Source organism: Fundulus heteroclitus, chromosome 16, assembly GCF_011125445.2.
Source record: "Fundulus heteroclitus isolate FHET01 chromosome 16, MU-UCD_Fhet_4.1, whole genome shotgun sequence".
NCBI classification, from domain to species: domain Eukaryota; kingdom Metazoa; phylum Chordata; class Actinopteri; order Cyprinodontiformes; family Fundulidae; genus Fundulus; species Fundulus heteroclitus.
The window spans coordinates 20,163,292-20,180,292 of NC_046376.1; the positions used below are offsets into that span (position 1 = coordinate 20,163,292).

Genomic DNA, 17,001 nt, shown 5'->3' on the forward strand with positions numbered 1-17,001 from the left:
ATATATAGTGTGTGAGACTATCAGAGTTCTCCTGGCAGCCATCATGAAGGGTACTGTCTCGATCTGCTGTCTCCTCGCCCTGCTGCTTTTGCAGGCCACAGCAGGTAAGACTCAGAAGCTTTGTATAAAAAGATCTGGGTTTTAAATCTGGGGGCGCATTCAGGGTACGCCATAAAATCGTGCCTTACTGCTGCTTGGTGGATGAATTGGAGGAACAGTTGCGAGTTTAGAGGCTGATGTGATTAAGGTTTACTGTTCTGGTGGAAATTTGTTTCCTGTTGACCCGAGATGGGATGAAAACCACGGAAATCCTATCCTCTTTGCAGCCATTTTAATTCACCACTGTCATAGCTTCAAAGTGAAAATCTGATTTACGTTTTCATCTTATCTCCCATTTTGGTTGGTCCTGAAGGAGGCACAGTGAGGCGTATTTAGCCTCGGCTGTGGCCTGACTGGATGTCCAGCTGTCCAAAGGCACGGCACCAGCTGATGGAAAGTCTTAGTCTAACTATGGGGAGTAGAGCCGCCATGTGGGGAGCTTTAATAAACTGATTTGGTCTCCTTACGCCATACCTAAATAATAGGTTATGCACAGAGGGATTCTTAAGGGATGCATTTTTTTTAAATCATAAATAAGGTCCGAAACTAGATTATGTGAAACAGATTTCTTTTTTAGTAGTTTTGCTGCCAGGCCACACTTTCCTGTCTCCGGATCTCCCCTGGTGCAGTTGTTGTTACCCTTGTCTGTCACCCCTGCCCGTCCTTGGGGTGCCGTTTCTCCCTCCGCAGTCCGTATCCAGGCTTCTATATTCCGGGCTTGTCAGGTGCCTAAGATTGGAAGACCTCCTGAAACCCAACACTGTCCGCCACAGTTCCTCCCTCCCTCCCTCCCTCCCCTTTGCATCATGGTCCGCTTTAGATATGCTGCGCAGCTGCTGTCACTCTGCACTGTCACAATCGCAATTTATTCCCAGCAACTGGCCTTTTAGGGACATGCATTCTCCAGGCAGGAGGGGCTGGACTGTGGAAGCTCCTCTTTACAGAGCCCTGCAGGTGAGTTTCTGGTTCCTCACAACCTAAAATATGCCGCTGTGTAGTATAAACGACAAGAAATACCGATTTACCATCGCCTTTCCCAGTGCAAACACCCCTTCTACGTGCAAAGTTATGCACATCATTTTTTTTTATCAAGACATGTGGTAGGTCTCTTCTTGCAGGAAGTTTTTTTTTTTTTTTTCTTTTTGTTTGCTGTGACATCACCAACCAATACCACATGCAGTCACCCCCACACACACACACACACAGCATGATGTTACCTTCACCATGCTTGACCATGCAAAGTGATCTCAGGTTTAAAACTAAGCTCTGGGATTAAAAACCTCCAACCCACTCCTGGGAGAACTATGGACAAATCTAGCTATGGGTTGATTTACCGCAACAGGATTGAGTTAGGGACTTCACCCAGCAATATAGGCTTAGTGTTCAACTAAAAAATTGTCCTAAAGACCTGAATTTAGTCTTCAAAAGTCATACTCAGTGCAAACCACTATAAAAAGTGTGTATACTGACTTTATGGCCAATTCTTTGGTTGAAGCCATTAGCTTTAACCGAACTCACGCTTGCTTTTGCGAAGCTCTTTGCAGCTAAAAGGCTAAGTTTAAGTGAACAATCTTGTTCTCTTGTGTAAACCAAAGTTTTTACCACTAACATCAACATTGTTATAAAGCATTTTACTAGCCTACTATTTCTTGCTTGATGCTGAGGAAGAGTTCCTTAGTCTGGTCGGGTTGTTTCATAATTCAAAATGGCCGCCATTTAAGAGCAATACGGCTCCTTCTAGGCTCTTGTCTGGGTCAACGAACTGTGCTGCTGTTTTTGACCCAATATTTAATCAAATCTTTAATTAACACATTTGCCCCAATGTCATTTATCCAGAAATTTGGTTAAATAATTAACCCAGAAGGATTTTGTGTGTGTCTATGTGTACCAAAGGGATCAAATCATAACTTTTCTCTTACCTCACCTTATCTTTTTGTCATATTTCTCGGACTTTGCATCAACTTTCACCTTTTTTAAGCAGGCTGCTTATTTCTGTATGAAAAAGCAAGCACGTGGTTCTGTCGTGTGGTTCAAATCGATGATGCTAGGAATAAAAAGAAAAATGAACCAGCGTTCTGCGTCTGACATCCAACAATGAGTTTTTCTGTTATGACGCTTTAGAAAAGTAACCTTACAACAAATATAACAATAACAGTGGCGTTCAGACTCGTCGGCCAATTCCAACGTTGCGTCTCGCGTACTCGAGACGCAACAATTCAAGTTCTTAACGGTTCTTTTGAATAAGCGTTTATGGTTAAACATTTATCCCATACCTCTTGTTATCGACACGTACTGGCATTTGTAACTCCTAAGTGGTTTGTTTATAGCCGGAGGTAACACCATCTATCCAGGAAAGACATTGAAAGCTAGAGCAGTCTCCATCCAAGTGATATGTGATTCCCTCTAATTGCATGCGGCATGTCTGGGACATCCAGCTGTAGTAGAAGGAGGAAAAGAACCGACGCACTATATGGCATTACTGCGCTTCTTAGGAGTAGCACCTAAGTCCCAAGGGTATCGAACTTACTTGATGTCTTTCCAACATTGCAGGAACCCCCCACCCCACCCCAGCATGAAATGTTTTTACCCTTTTAGCACTTTCTTTCTTTCTTTCTTTCTTTCTTTCTTTCTTTCTTTCTTTCTTTCTTTCTTACTTACTTACTTACTTACTTATTTACTTACTTTCTTTCTTTCTCGTGTCTTCATTTAGTATTCATTTAGTATAAATCCAGTTTTGTCCCAAATGCTAAAGATGACGGCTATAGTCCAAGAGGTGCCAAGACTGAGGTGGACTTGTGCCGTCTTTTAAAACTCTAATCCAGAAGTTATCATAGTGTCTTAAATTAAAGTTAGTTTATTTACTGTCACGCTACCTTATTTTACTATTGGGTAAACCAGAAAACCTTGATAGGCTCCATTCTCTGCATGTTTCAAATAGAAGATAATTGATAACAGTGATTATTTACACTTGAATTGACAGGTTCAATTCAAATGTAAATAATTGTTGTCTTGTAAATACGTAGCTGCTTTGATGTTTGTGAGACTGGAGCTGTTTTAAAATGATAGAAGTCCAGTTTTAGATCTCGGTTCCTATGAGGCTAGCTGCCAGCCTTCAGGACCTCCTAGTCTGGATTTAAACTAGATGAGGAGAGTTATTTAGAGGGTTAATCTACTGCATGTAAGACATTTATTGCTTATATAGTCTATTATTATAACCTTACCTTAAGCATTCACTTTAATTAGCTTTGATTAAGTACAGAAAACAGCTGGATCTCTCCCCGGTCCAGCCTGTTTGTGTGTTACACTGTCAGCTCTGTGGGATGTTGATGTCTCCGCGTCTCCATACTGACAGTGGAAGGCCTAAAATAGGCAGCAGTCATTCTGCCTCCTCCTCCTCTGTCCATCTTTTGACCCATTGTGAGTCTATTTTTGACAGTGGGGGAGCACTGGCTGCCCAAGCCGTGCCACCTGTTCCCATTTGTGACGTCTTCTCACCACAGCACGCACAAACTCCGCTAAGTATCCTCACATCTGACGATTACCGAAAGAGAAGTCGTGCATTCCCACGGCTGTGGGTTGTCTTTTCAAATTAAGCAAGCTTTGCTTTGATTTCACGTTTTCTATTTTAATATCCCCGTCCCGGATTGTTAAAGTGAGAATAAAAGCGATGCAATTCCCCTGAGGTTTTCAGTGCCACGTCTTGACCTATAATGAGCGTCTGAATCCCACCGGTGCTCAAGTTAAATCCTTTAACCTGCGCTTTCAGCCCTTATCATATTCAGTTTAATTAAATTTACCTCCGCTGTGCTGTGAGCGATACATGATCCTGGGCCTTCACATAGATAGAAACTCTTAATATATACTCTTTAAACGCGCATTGCAAGAAACCAGTTTCTAAATATGTTGAAGTTTAAATATACACATTTTTACTCCAGCCTGTTATCTCCTGTCCGTTCATTTACACCATCTGAGTTTTGACATTTTAGTTCCTTGCAAAAGTATTCACACATATGTTTAAGTTTTTGTCACTTTATTACAACAAACTTTATATTTTACATTGATTTTGAATGACAGAACAAGCAGAGTATAATTGGGACGCGAACATGGAGAGACACATGGTAAAAAATGTAGTCATAAAAACTGGAAAAGTGTTGTATTAATTTGTTTCAGCCCTCCTTGTCTCTCATACACTTAAAGTCCAATGCAGCCAGTTGCCTTTGGAAGTCACCTATCAAGTAAACAGGGACAACTTCAGCGCAAATCTGATTTTATGGATGTCTATGGAAATCTGGGTTCCCTTAGATAGGAATTTTTTTTCCCCAATCTGTATAATCTGATTGAATTTGACTTTGGAAAGTGCCTTGAGATTACATGTTTCATGTATTGGCGCTATATAAATAAAATTGAATTGAATTAAATTGAATTGAATGGAGGAGGCTTTGTTAGAAGATATCCATAGGTAGCCCCGTTGTTGTTTTTCCACAAGCTCGGGGACACAACAAACATCTGAAAAAAGGTGTTCCGGTTGTTATTTAGGGGTGATGGCCAATCCTGGAAGAAAGCTTCTCAAAGGCTGGCAAAGACTTGATACTTGGACAGAGTAATAATAATAAACATGCAGAATTTAGAGCAAAGCCGAATCATGTGTTCAAGTGGCCCAGTCAAAGTCCTGAGCTAAATCCAATTAATAATCTTTGCCGAGACTTAGAAACGTTTACAGATGATCTTGGTTCGACAATTAGCTTGAGCTGTTGACTTGCAGCTGTAATTCCACTCACGAGAACTGATATCATGAGAAAACTGTCCATTTATTCAATTTTATTTGGAGGAATCGGTGTAAAGGGGGTTGAATACAAATGCACAGCACATTGTATGGTTTTTATTTTCAAAGAAAACCATGCAGGAATTCTCTTCCACTTCGCAATAGCGCGCTGCCTTGTGTTGGTATATTACACGGAAAGCTTAATTGATCACATTCACCAGAGATTTTGGTTATAACTTTGACAAAATTTTGAAAACTTCCAGAGGAATGAAAATTATTCGCGTAGCCTTCCTGTTGTTCGTTTTCACCATATCCCGTCTGATCAGCCCCCTAATGAGAAGGCCACAGTCGAGGTATGACTCCGTGCCACGGAGCGCTAATGGTGGGCTTAAAACGGCAGCATTCCTGCAGAATGTGCCGATGCCATCAGAATGTTTCTCTAAACTGAGCGAGCGTTGTGTGGCAACGAGCTCAACGAGGGCACAAGGCTCACGGCGCAGATGTCCGGGGGGGGCTCAGCTCTGCTGGCGCCTCCAGGGTTAAATCTGTACTATGGGACCGAGACTCCCCCCTCCCTATCCTGCTGCGCAGCATTTCTTCTGAGATCTTTGGGGAGCCTCCATCAGGTATTGACTGCTTCAAGAAGGTGCTAACAAGTTCGCAGGAGTTTGGCACGCTCAAGAAGCCGGTGTTAAAAGACACGGAGCTGTGAGCGATGAGGCAAGCTGCAGCTAAAGTTACGTTGGAGGACTTCGGTGGCCCATAGAGAGGAAGAGGGAGACGCCAAAAGGCACCGAAACCTCTCGGCGAGACGTGTGAACACTTTCAAGTGTTTTAATTTGTGTGTTTACTTGATTCCTTTTTTTTTTGCTCACGTGAACATGCAGCCGGTTCATGTAACCCTGTGAGCTAAAGCCCAGAAATGCTTAACGAGGGCATTACTGTACATACATTTTTAGAATCCCTGAAAGTCACGTGGTCTTCAAAAAGAAAACGTTTAATTGTGCATCAGTGGGTTCATGAAGATTGAGAGTTATGAGAACCGAGGCTGGTTTCTTTTATTAGATTTCAACTTTGACCACCTTCATCCAGCACACAAAAAAATATTAAAAAAACAGATCTGTTCGTGTCTGAATATTACAGACGGTAACCTTCTTAACCTTTTGGTTTCTCTTGGTCGTGCACAGGGCTGGCAGCAACTCTGTGCCCGTTTATTTTTAGCAGGCTGACTGGGTAGGAATCAGCACCATTGTGTGGTTGTTTAACCTGCTGTATATACCCTGCTGCTAACCAGCGAAGAATCAGCCTTTGGGGTTTAATTTTCAACACTTGTTGAGTATTTCTAAAGCTACTAGGCAGAACTGTCCATAAGATCAACCAAACTCCCTTTAGATACAGTTTGACACCTATAGAGCAACATGTTATGATTTGTTTTCCTGTTTTATCGAGAATGTTGTTAGATAATGGGATAGCAGGCTTCCACACACACACGTGCCTCTAATGACATCACAAAAGGAACCTGGTTAGTCTTTTTTTTTCTTTCTTTTTGGAGGATGCCCTTTAATCTTTTTTCCATTTTTCATGTTTTCAATGAAATTCTTCCCTGAAAGATGTTTACTGGCATTGTTGTGACTCAAGTAAATCATTTGAGACAACAGTAAGATTTAATTATAATTCAGTTTCTGTTGGTTAGAACTAGTGTTTTGATTTGTTTTGGAGTTTTCTGTTGTTTTTTTGGTCACGCTGCGTTATTGTTTGTTTGTGAATAAATATTGGTTGAATGATGATAGAGTTCTTTCTTGATTTTACTCTTGATTATTTTTTATTGTATTATTATTTTTTTATTTATTGCTGATTTTTTCTTATTTATTGTTGATCAGCTTTCATCCAGTTATAATTTAACTTAAGTTATTGCAGAATCCTGTGTTATACTGAAATCTCGTGAGGGAATTCTTAAGTCAGACAAATAGCTCCCTGGAAATTGAGGAAGTTCTGTGACAGATTGATTTGCAAGCAAAGAAAAATCATGTTTCCCCTTCATTGTGTTTTTTTTTTAAATAAAACTTTGCATTTGGTGAAATCCTTGAGGGAAAATCCAAACTGCATTACTATGCTGTGCTTCTGCTGGCAGTGTTAATTTGTTCATGAGGAAATACATGTACATAATACATTGTAGGTTGACGCCCTGTTAAAATGGGGGTAATTTATTAATGTTATTGTGCGGGTTATTATTATCAGGTCTAACAATACAGTAAAGCAACAATTAAAAGCAAAACCATTAAAAAAAATCATGCTTTATTTTTTATTTAGCCCGCTTTATACTGGCCTCTCCAAACAATTCCAGAGAAATGATGGCTTACTTATGATATTTGCTCAGCAAAATAAAATACACCCTTCAGTTGAACATGTTTTTTAGAAGCAGACATGTCGCTCGACAGATCTGCTCCAGACTCAACCTGACTCAACAACCTGACGTGAGCAACAATCTAGTTTGACAGAACTTTACGTGCAAACATCAAAGTTTCATCCCTGTGGCCAAAATTCAACAGTCTACGCATTTTATCCACAGAGGGGAAAAAAAAACAACTTCTTTCACCTTTTCCCTCTTGGTGTCTGAGCTGTTACACCAAAGAGTTTATGAGGAGTATTACAGAAATCGCCCAGGCGCCACCGGGCTCCTGCTGAGATCAGAGCGCTTTGAGCACAAGCACAAACTTTTTTATGCTTTCTGATCCTCCCATGAAAAGAATTCTTGATTTTATAATATGGTGCGCTTGAGGTTATGTCAGGTTATGAAACGTTTCATTGACTGATTTAAAAAAAACAACTTATATTTGAATGTTGTTAAATGTCTCTGAGCGGGGTGCAGAGAAACTGGGAAACTTTACAGCCAGTATTAAGCTTTTTAACATAATTCTGGCAGTATTTAGATTAGCTTGTTATTTGAACACGCATATGAATTGGTAAGATTCATCCTGGAAAGGCCGCAAGACCTCAGTACGAATCCTGAAGATTACCCCTCTGGTTCTGTGCAAAACCCAGAATGCTCCCAGGGATTATTCTTATATTCTAATTGTTACATTTCCTGGTGCACAGTCTTTACATTTTTATACGGTTTCTAAGGGTTTGAAGCTATATATTTAATGTACATCCCAACCGTTTTGATTTGTTGTTAGGATCGTTTGTAATTCGCCACTGCTTCCAAGTTCGAACCATCTGACCCCAACAGTCATTCTCAAATAAAAGGAAGAAATACCTTCATCACAATAGACAACTACAAGCGTGACCGAACTCTATGGCTACCCGTATCCACAAATTAAATGCTTTCAAAAGAACGGTTTTCATGTCAGAGAGACAAAGACGTCCACAGAATGAGACGGGTGGTTTTCCAGTATAATAAATATATACCGACTGTCAAGTACAATGGAGGTAGCATCATGGTGAGAATGGTCAACTCAAATCAACAGATATTTTTAAACTTGGACACATTTTGGACACTGATCCCAACACACAACAGAGCCGGTTTTGGTCAGAATAAAGCGGGTCAATGTTAAGCTTCTGGAATGGTGCCAAGATCATTTCAGCTGAATCCACATATTAGTGCAGATGTGTGTGTATTATTACGCCTTTATATGCAGTTTTGATAAAAATCTGCCGAAAAGTTCCAATTTGTGTTTTTACTTCAACCTGAAAACAGAATCTTTCTGATAAATGACTTAAAGCATCAGATTTTTATAAAATGTAAGCTCGTAATGTGTGGACGTAATCTTCTGAACAGTTCTGTAGGTCAATTGTGTACAATCTATGCTGCAAGTACTTTTTAAATTAAATTTTAAATCCTTTCCGGGCATAAAGCTGTGATCAAGATCCAACTTCATTTAAAAAAGCAAATGTGAAACCTGCAGAAAGTACACCACATAGACCCATTTTTTTATATGTATGTACGTGAACATAATTTATGTCTGTAGCCGGTTGGTAAAAAATCCACAGAGGATTGCAGATCGTTGCAAAGCCCTAATTTTGGCTCACCTCTTAGTGAAACCAGGGAAGTCCCAAGGCTTATCTCTGGTGGTCATCGTTAAAGCCAGTGGCGGTGCCATGTCTTTGTGTGTTTAATTTCGGCATTCACTTTCTAAATTAAGAGCTGATTGTACTAACAGCTGTGATCTAAGTAACCCGAGAGGTTCACAAGAGGACATGACAAGTGACCAAATATGCTCCCTCAGATCCTCTGCCTCCTCTTTCCCCCGCACAACAACCAGTAGCCCTGTTATGGTAAAGAAACCACATTCACATTCAGGTCTTTTTTTTTTGGTAATAAGACCCCCACAGACAGGCTGATTGAGTATAAAGCAACCGGGTATTGCATTTTCTGCAGTTTTTATGTTCTATTTTGGTAATCACGTTTCATAAACATGGTTAGCAAGAGGCGTTGGGTGATATGAAAGCTTATTGTGCAAACACTTGATGATAAAACTGGTTTGTCTCAAGCAAACGAGTCATCCGGATTCTACCTTACTTAAATCCTATGTAATTCTGATGTTCGATGCCTTGAACGGCCATCGAAGATCCGCACCGAAAAGATAAAGCTCACTGATGGTTTCTCCGTTTTTCCTTTTCTTTCAGAGGTGGAAGAATTTGACAATGTCCTAAGAGACAGATCTCACATTGATGAGACGCTGCGGCTTGCAACTGAGGAAAAAGCAACAGACTATGCCGGTGAGGAACACAAGGGGGGTGGATTGTTGCTTTCTACTTTACAGCACAACATTTTTACCATCTTGTACTGAAAGGAGCACTAGATAGTTTAACGAGGCAGGGCTGCTTTTAGACAGAAGTTAAGGAATGGAAAAACATTGGTCAACTCAACTCTTTTGCAGAGCAGCATCTAATATATCTCTAAACGAAGGGCCAAGTTCTAGTAGTACAGAAAAACCTGTGTGATTATTTCATCCCAAAGTACATCTCCCTAGTGCAAACCCTCCCTTTTGACATCGTTTCTCTGCGCTCCCACCTTCTTTTCCAGCGGCTATACAGAAGCTGCGGAAGGTCTACCACACGTCCGTCAAACCAATGGAGCAGGCCTACAAGTACAACGAGCTGAGGCAGCATGAGATTTCAGGTATCACTAAAATTCGGACTGTTTGGCCAGTTTTTCTTCCCTTTATCTGCTGTGTGGATTTTTTTTTTATTTATTTACTTTTTCCACATGCATTTTCTTTGACCCTTTCCAATGATACACACCAGTGAGGTTTGGCAAACTTCAATCTTGTTCAGGGGGTTGCAGTGCCTTGCGAAAGTACAAAACAGCCCTTGAACTTTCCCACATTCTGATGTTACAAACACACATTTAAACAAATTCTACTGGGATTTCATTAGACAGACCAACACAAAGCAGTGTGTAGGAGAAAGAAGGTTTATCATTTGCATCATTTTTATTTGTTTATTTGGGTTTTTTTTTTTTACAAATAAAAGCCTGGAAAGTGTGGCGTGAACAATCAGCAGTTGTAGAAGAGTGGCAAGATGTAAGCCTCAGTTGAATGAAAGCCATATAAAGCCTAATTTAAAGGTTGTCACAAGCAATGTAGGGACACAGCAAATATATATATATATATATGCAGTAAGGTACTCTGGCCAGATGAGAGAAAAACTGAACTTTTACTCTACATGCAAAACACTACAGTGAGACATGGTGGTGGCAGCGTCATGCTCTGGGGATGCTTGTCTTCAGCACAGACAGAGAAGCTGATGGGAAACTAAATGGAGTTAAATGCAAGGCTGTTCTGGAAAAAAAAAGAACGTGTTAGAGACTTGAGACTGAAGGTGAATATTTTCTGTAATGAATCACCCTCAGAATCTCGAGACCCGATAATTCAACCAAACACAAGAAGGGAACGTTTAAAGGAGTTCATTATAAAACTGGTGTTGTTGGAACTTGAACTGGAACCGACAGGAACTCGTATTGGAGGATCACTGCAAGGAAGAGAGTTAGGTTAGTGGCCAGAAAATAGTCCATGAAGGTGTAGCAACACTGAATAAACACCACTAACCTTCTCAGATGCTGGGAGGTTGCTCAAGGCTCTGAGGATTGATCGTGACGGCTCCGTCTTGAAGATCCGAATCACTTGGTGACTGATACGGATCTTGACGATGCTAAGCAGGGTAAGAGCTAGCAGGGAAGTCAGGGGGTCATACACAGAGAGACATTCCACAGGGCGGAGGTTTCCAGAAGCCAAGAAGGTAATCCAGCATCCAGGCAAGAGAATCGGCAACAGGAGGCACACCCACCGTGCAGAGGTATCCCAGCAGGGCGGAGACCGATCCGAGGTCCAGGCTTGGGTCGGTACTAATAGGCAGGAGAATCCGGACAGAGGGAGAGGCAGACAGGCTGAGAAGATAGGCAAGGCAGGAGGCCAGTCTCCAGAGACAGGAACGAGACAGGTCAAAAACAAGAGGTCAATACAAGGAACGCTGGATGGTCTACTCACAAGATGGCTTTAGAGAATCCGGCGCTTACTCACTGGGAGAGGCAGGAATTCATAGTGCTCATCCCAGGTGCAGCAGCTCCCTGTAATCAGAGCTGCCGCAGGTGTAATCGCTGCAGGTGAATCACAGGGAGCAGGGAGTGACGTCATGGAACTGCAACAGCAGCGGCAGGAACAGACAGGAATCATTACATTTTCTTTCCATCAGGACAGAGACTCCAAACATAATCTTGAGATATCCTTGACAAGTGGTCAAAAATTTCAGTCTCTGAATGTGCAAAACTATTAAAGACATGTTCCAAATAGCTTGCAATAAAAGGCAGCTCTAAGGGTGTTTTCACACATTTAGCTTATTTAGTTGGGTCTGAATAGTGGATAAGTTCGTTAACTTGCTACTTTGTCCAGTGGTTCAGCTTCTTTTCACACACTGAAAAAAACAAAATTCCCAACAAATCAAAACATTATTGGTTTGATGTGTCTGGGAGCGTAATAACTAAATGTAAATACAGGAAGCAGATGCTGTGTTCCGAACAAGTAGAAAATACAGAGAATTTATTTATAACATTAACGTGCTTCTGGTTACTACTTCAAGCAAAAGTATCCAAGAGGTCTTCACAGTTTGTAGGTAACCGTACCGAGACCATTTGGAGGAGGAGGTCTTTTGTTTTGGTCTGCACTCTGATTGCTGTGTTCACATTTACATAAAAAAAGCGCACCAAGAGGGCAAACAAACAGAGTTTGTTTTAAATAGTCTAAACATATGAGGTCTGGAAAATAAAAACCTGAAACGTATTGACTCAGTAATACAAAAACAAGCCACACTTTTCAAATTGTTATTTGTAAAAATTGTAGAAAACCATGCACCCTTTTTCTTCCTGTTCACATTTATGCCCTACTTTGAGTTGGTCTGAAATATCAAAACTTCTTGTGAGAATAAATGAAAATTAATGGCACCGTCTTGTGTTTTTCTAGTTCCTGTTTGCATGCAGACTCTTGGTTTCTATCTGCGTCTCTAACTAATATCCTACGTATTGTGAGAGACAGGGAATTGTCGTTGCCTGACCACACAAGCACACCATGCATTCGTTGACAGACATGTTTGACGACTTGTAGGTCAAATATGCTCCTGTAAATTCCAGCCATGATCTTCCACTCATTCCTGTACATCGACACTCCACCCCTCCCCACTGCTTGTAGAAACCTTACTCGCTTACAGAGCTCTCCTTCACGTCCTCTCACCTTCACTTCTCTGTCCTCCCCTCATCCCCATCTCCCCTCATCTAACAGCATACCCCGGACGAACCCTGGGCGACTCGGCCACAGGTGGGTGTGGGCAGGGCTTACCTGTGCATGGCTCTGGCGGAAGAGCTAAGCCCCTTCCTTTCACCCTTCATAAATTAGCTCTCAGTTGATCTAAAACTTTATGGAAAAAGGTGTTTTAGCTCCTTACAAACTTTATTTTTTTTAATATTCTTAGACAAACCTAAATGTTACAGCCAAATTTCAATATATGGCAAAACTAACCTAATCAAACACAGTTTATTCTAATGTTGACATCATTTACAAAGGGGGAAAAATGCTTGTAACTTAACTTCATGTGAAAATAGAAATGTCTGTCTTAGAAAATTACGAATTAACTGTGATTAGTCAAATTTTTCTGGTTTAGTTTTACAAGTCACACCCAGGTTTGTTTGCTCCTTGACCTAAACTTGTATGACAACGTGAAGTCGGCTGAAAGAGCCAAAAAAGCAACACATTTTGCCCTGATCTCGAAATAAACATTCAAGAACAGATGAGAAACAAAATCTTTGACAAGTATCAGTCTGGAAATGGATATTATAAAGACTTTTATGGAGACAAAATAGGCTATTGCTGAGCCATCCCCGGGAATGACTGGGCTACCTAAATTACTCCAAGAGTGCATTAAAAACAATTCATCCAGGAGGTCAGAAGAGAAGCCAGAACGATCTCAAAGGCGTCGCAAGCCCCACTTCTCTCAGTTAAGGTCAGCGTTCATGAGCCAACAAAAATGAATAGGCTAGAAAAAAATAGCATCTATGGGTAGAGTTTCAGGGTGGAAACCACTGCTGGCAAAGAGAACACAAGGTCCCTTTATTTAAAAGTTCATCAAAGCAATCCATTACTGAAAGCTTCTGTCCACAGAAAGCTGCCATTTTGAGAATTATGCAAAATAAATCGGGGAGGACACTAAGTAAATAATTACATTTTGTGGCCAAAAATGGAGTTTTCTCGTTTTTTTTGCGGCTATTTTACGGCTACAATTTTGAAAAGGGGGATGGGGTGCAGGGAATGTTTAATTTGTGCAGGTAGTGTTAAAATCATGGAGGGGGTTGCATGTGCGGCTTTGGCTATAGCTGATGAGGTTTTGGGTGGTCGGAGTTCAGACAGGACTGAAAACATTTTTGCTCCTGAATATCGAATCCCTGCATTACTGTCTTTAAAAGTTTATTTCTCTTTAGATTTTTCCTAATTATACTTCAATTTAGTAATTCTCAACACGGACTGTTTTACCTCACCACCCATAAACCATTTCTGTTCAGCACATGGCAGCTTGCATAGAGACATACAGCTTGCAGTGTTGAATCTTTTTCTAAATATATTTTTATACTCTGAGATGTGGCTGCATTTTTTTGCTACTACCACCTAACTGTGGCTTCAGCATTTATTTTTCAATTTTTGTTTTGAATTTCTTGTCTGAAATCTTAAAAAGGCAACCTCCATATGTGCATGACTGAAGCAGACCGAGGTCTTATTATCTTTCTTTAACAATGTATAAAACCTCTGTTTCCTGAAAAAGTTGGTAGGGTGAATTCAACGCTTACTATAGTGCCTTGAAAAAGTACTCATATCCATAGCCTTCAGTTTTCACACATTTTCTTATGCTGCATCCAGAAACTTCAATGTATTTTAGTGGGAGTCTATGTGATAGACCAACAAAAAGTGACATATAATTGTGAATGGAAGGAAAATGAAGCATGGTTTTCAAAGGTTTTTACACATACAAAATAAAAGTGCAGCTCGTATTTAGGTTCCTTTATTCTGATACCCCTAAATACAATCCAACACAATCAATTGTCTTCAGAAATCACCTAATTAGTAAATAATTACATGTGGAAGAAGGAGGTCTGGTTAGCATGTTTTTTTCTTTCTTTCGCGTCACAATAATTTGCTACTTTGTCTTGATCTATCACATAAAATCCCAACAGCATACGTTGAAGTGTGCAAAACGTTGGAAAGTTTAAACATCAAGAATACTTTTGCAAGGCACTGTAACTTATAGCTCTATTTAGTAGATGCTGTAAAAACCCACAAACTGATGTTTTGTAGAAGTATAAACAGGCAAATATTCATAGAGGTTGATTTAACAAAAAAAAAAAAGAATCTTGTCAAGTTTTTATTTTAGATTTGCTACGTTTATATTTATATTTCTTTACTGGGACTGGTTTTAAAAGATTCATTAATTGACAGTTTGTTGTTGCTGTCGTCATGTCAATCCAAGTTTCATCTTTTGATGTATTACTAAGTCATTATATTCTGCATTTTAATTATTTTTACACCAGCATCACAACATTTTTAGAAGCATCATTAAGTTGTTCATTTGGAAAAGATTAGATAGAAGGTCTCTGACGTGGTTTTTGGCTAATTGATTATTACTTTGTAAGCATGGAGGCTCTTGCTGTAGCTTGGAAACAGCTTACATTTGGAAAGAACTTGGATGTTTCGCCGTTTACGCAACCTCACTGAAATTTGAATTTCTCGCATAACAGATGGAGAGATTACCTCCAAGCCCATGGTGCTGTTCCTTGGACCCTGGAGTGTAGGAAAGTCCTCCATGATCAATTACCTCCTGGGCTTGCACGACAGCCCGTATCAGCTCTACACAGGTACACCTTCGCAGCTACGAATGCACAATAAATCACATTAATGGCTCATTTGTAACGGAGTTGAAAACGACTCTGAAAACGCATCTTAAATCTACAGGGAGATCAAATAAGTTGCATTTACTCTCGTACAGCTGACAGGTCTTAGTTAGATTTGCTGAATGTTTACTGTTGCTTCATGCCTTTGGCGAATATACTTGTGATTTCCATTGCCTATTCACATATACTCGTCAATGCATATTCCGGTCACCGCTAACTTTTTCTCTTCCCGTCATGATTTTGTTCTGCAGGAGCTGAGCCCACTACCTCTGAGTTTACTGTCATCATGCACGGGGAGAAAATACGCTCCGTCGAGGGTATTGTCATGGCAGCGGACAGCTCTCGCTCTTTCTCCCCCTTGAAAAATTTGGGCCAAAACTTTTCTTGGAAAAAGTTAATCGGGCATCGAGATGCCCCACAAGATGCTGGAGCGCGTGACTTTTGTCGACACGCCGGGAATCATAGAGAACCGCAAGCAACAGGGAGAAAGAGGTAATGTGAGTCATGCTTTTTCAATGCACCTCAGAATAAAGCAAACGCAAACTGGGACTCACAAAGAAATACAATAGGCTACCACTTGGACTTAGATTATGTTACAAATTTAATTAGGATTATGTGAGGGACACGGAATTTTGTAGAACTGTTGAGCGTCAGGAGGAATTATCATGGTTTGAAAAGTCTTTTACAAATAAAAACATGAATAAATGCGGCATGGATTCGTATTTAGCTGCTGTGTCGTGCAGAAGCTGAAAGCAGGGTTATATTATCAAACTCTCTGCCAAACTTTAACATCTCACAGAGCACTGTTTGAGCCTTCACCTGAACACTGAAAGGGTGTGGAACAACTGTAAACCTACCAAAACGTGGCTGATTGCATTAAAATTACAGGAGAGGAGCACATTAATCAGAGAGGTAGCTAAAAGTATTATGCACAACTTTGTAGGAGCTGCAAAGATCCCCAGCTCAGGTGGGAAACGTTGTTGATAGAACAACTAGTATTTGTGCACTCCACAAATCTGGTCTGTATGGACGAAGAAATCTATTGAAAAAAAAAAAGCTGTGCAATGTATTATTTGCTGCAAGCCATGCAGGGGATATTACAAATATTGGAAAGAAGGTGTGCTGGTCAGACAGGACCAAAACCTAAAAAGACAACAAGGTTGGAAGGTGAAAATCTAAAGGCCAGTGCATGATCTACAAGAACGGGGAAATTAGATCAGCCACTTCAGGCTGCTAGACAAGAACAAATCTCTGATTCTACCCAGGATATTTTATGCTTCAGAGGAATTACAGTGCAGAACTACCTGGAGTCTTCATGGGTCTCCCTCACTTTAGCACAGCCACTTCATCTTTTTTTACACCATGTAATAAAATAGTTCTGCACCAGAACACCTGCTTTTGTTCTACCCTGCAGCCCTGTTCTAGCAGAGACCGCATTCACCCTAATGCTGCAGCCGCATCATCCTGAACAATCTCAATCACAGGGAAACATGGATGGCAGCAGCGGTGTGGAGTTCTTTCAGCAGGGACAGAAGAAGCTGGTGAAAAGCTTAAGGTAACAAAGATTGAGTTAAGCATATTGTCATTCAAAGTCCACAGTGAAAGTCAAATGAGAATTTGCAATAAACTAACACTGGACATCAGTCTGAACACATTGTCAGCTCAGAGTTAATTGGAAGAGCTGAATGCAGACAACCCTGGAGTAAACACTTTT

At 40.5% G+C, this 17,001-nt stretch overlaps 1 protein-coding gene across 1 annotated transcript; it reads left to right on the plus strand.

Moving 5' to 3' along the window:
* On the plus strand, positions 1-15,783 carry LOC118566322 (sarcalumenin-like). Its single transcript, XM_036148031.1, has 6 exons — positions 1-104; positions 9,488-9,580; positions 9,888-9,983; positions 12,634-12,669; positions 15,135-15,251; positions 15,539-15,783. Exons 1-6 carry the CDS (start codon positions 44-46, stop codon positions 15,781-15,783), a joined length of 648 nt encoding a protein of 215 aa, XP_036003924.1. The 5' UTR covers positions 1-43.
* The last annotated feature ends 1,218 nt before the right edge of the window (positions 15,784-17,001 follow it).

Coding starts and splice junctions, on each gene's coding strand:
- LOC118566322 (XM_036148031.1), top strand. CDS start 44: ATGAAGGGTACTGTCTCGATCTGCTGTCTCCTCGCCCTGCTGCTTTTG. Junction 9,581..9,887: donor AAAAGCAACAGACTATGCCG/GTGAGGAACACA, acceptor CTTCTTTTCCAG/CGGCTATACAGAAGCTGCGG. Junction 9,984..12,633: donor GAGGCAGCATGAGATTTCAG/GTATCACTAAAA, acceptor CTCATCTAACAG/CATACCCCGGACGAACCCTG.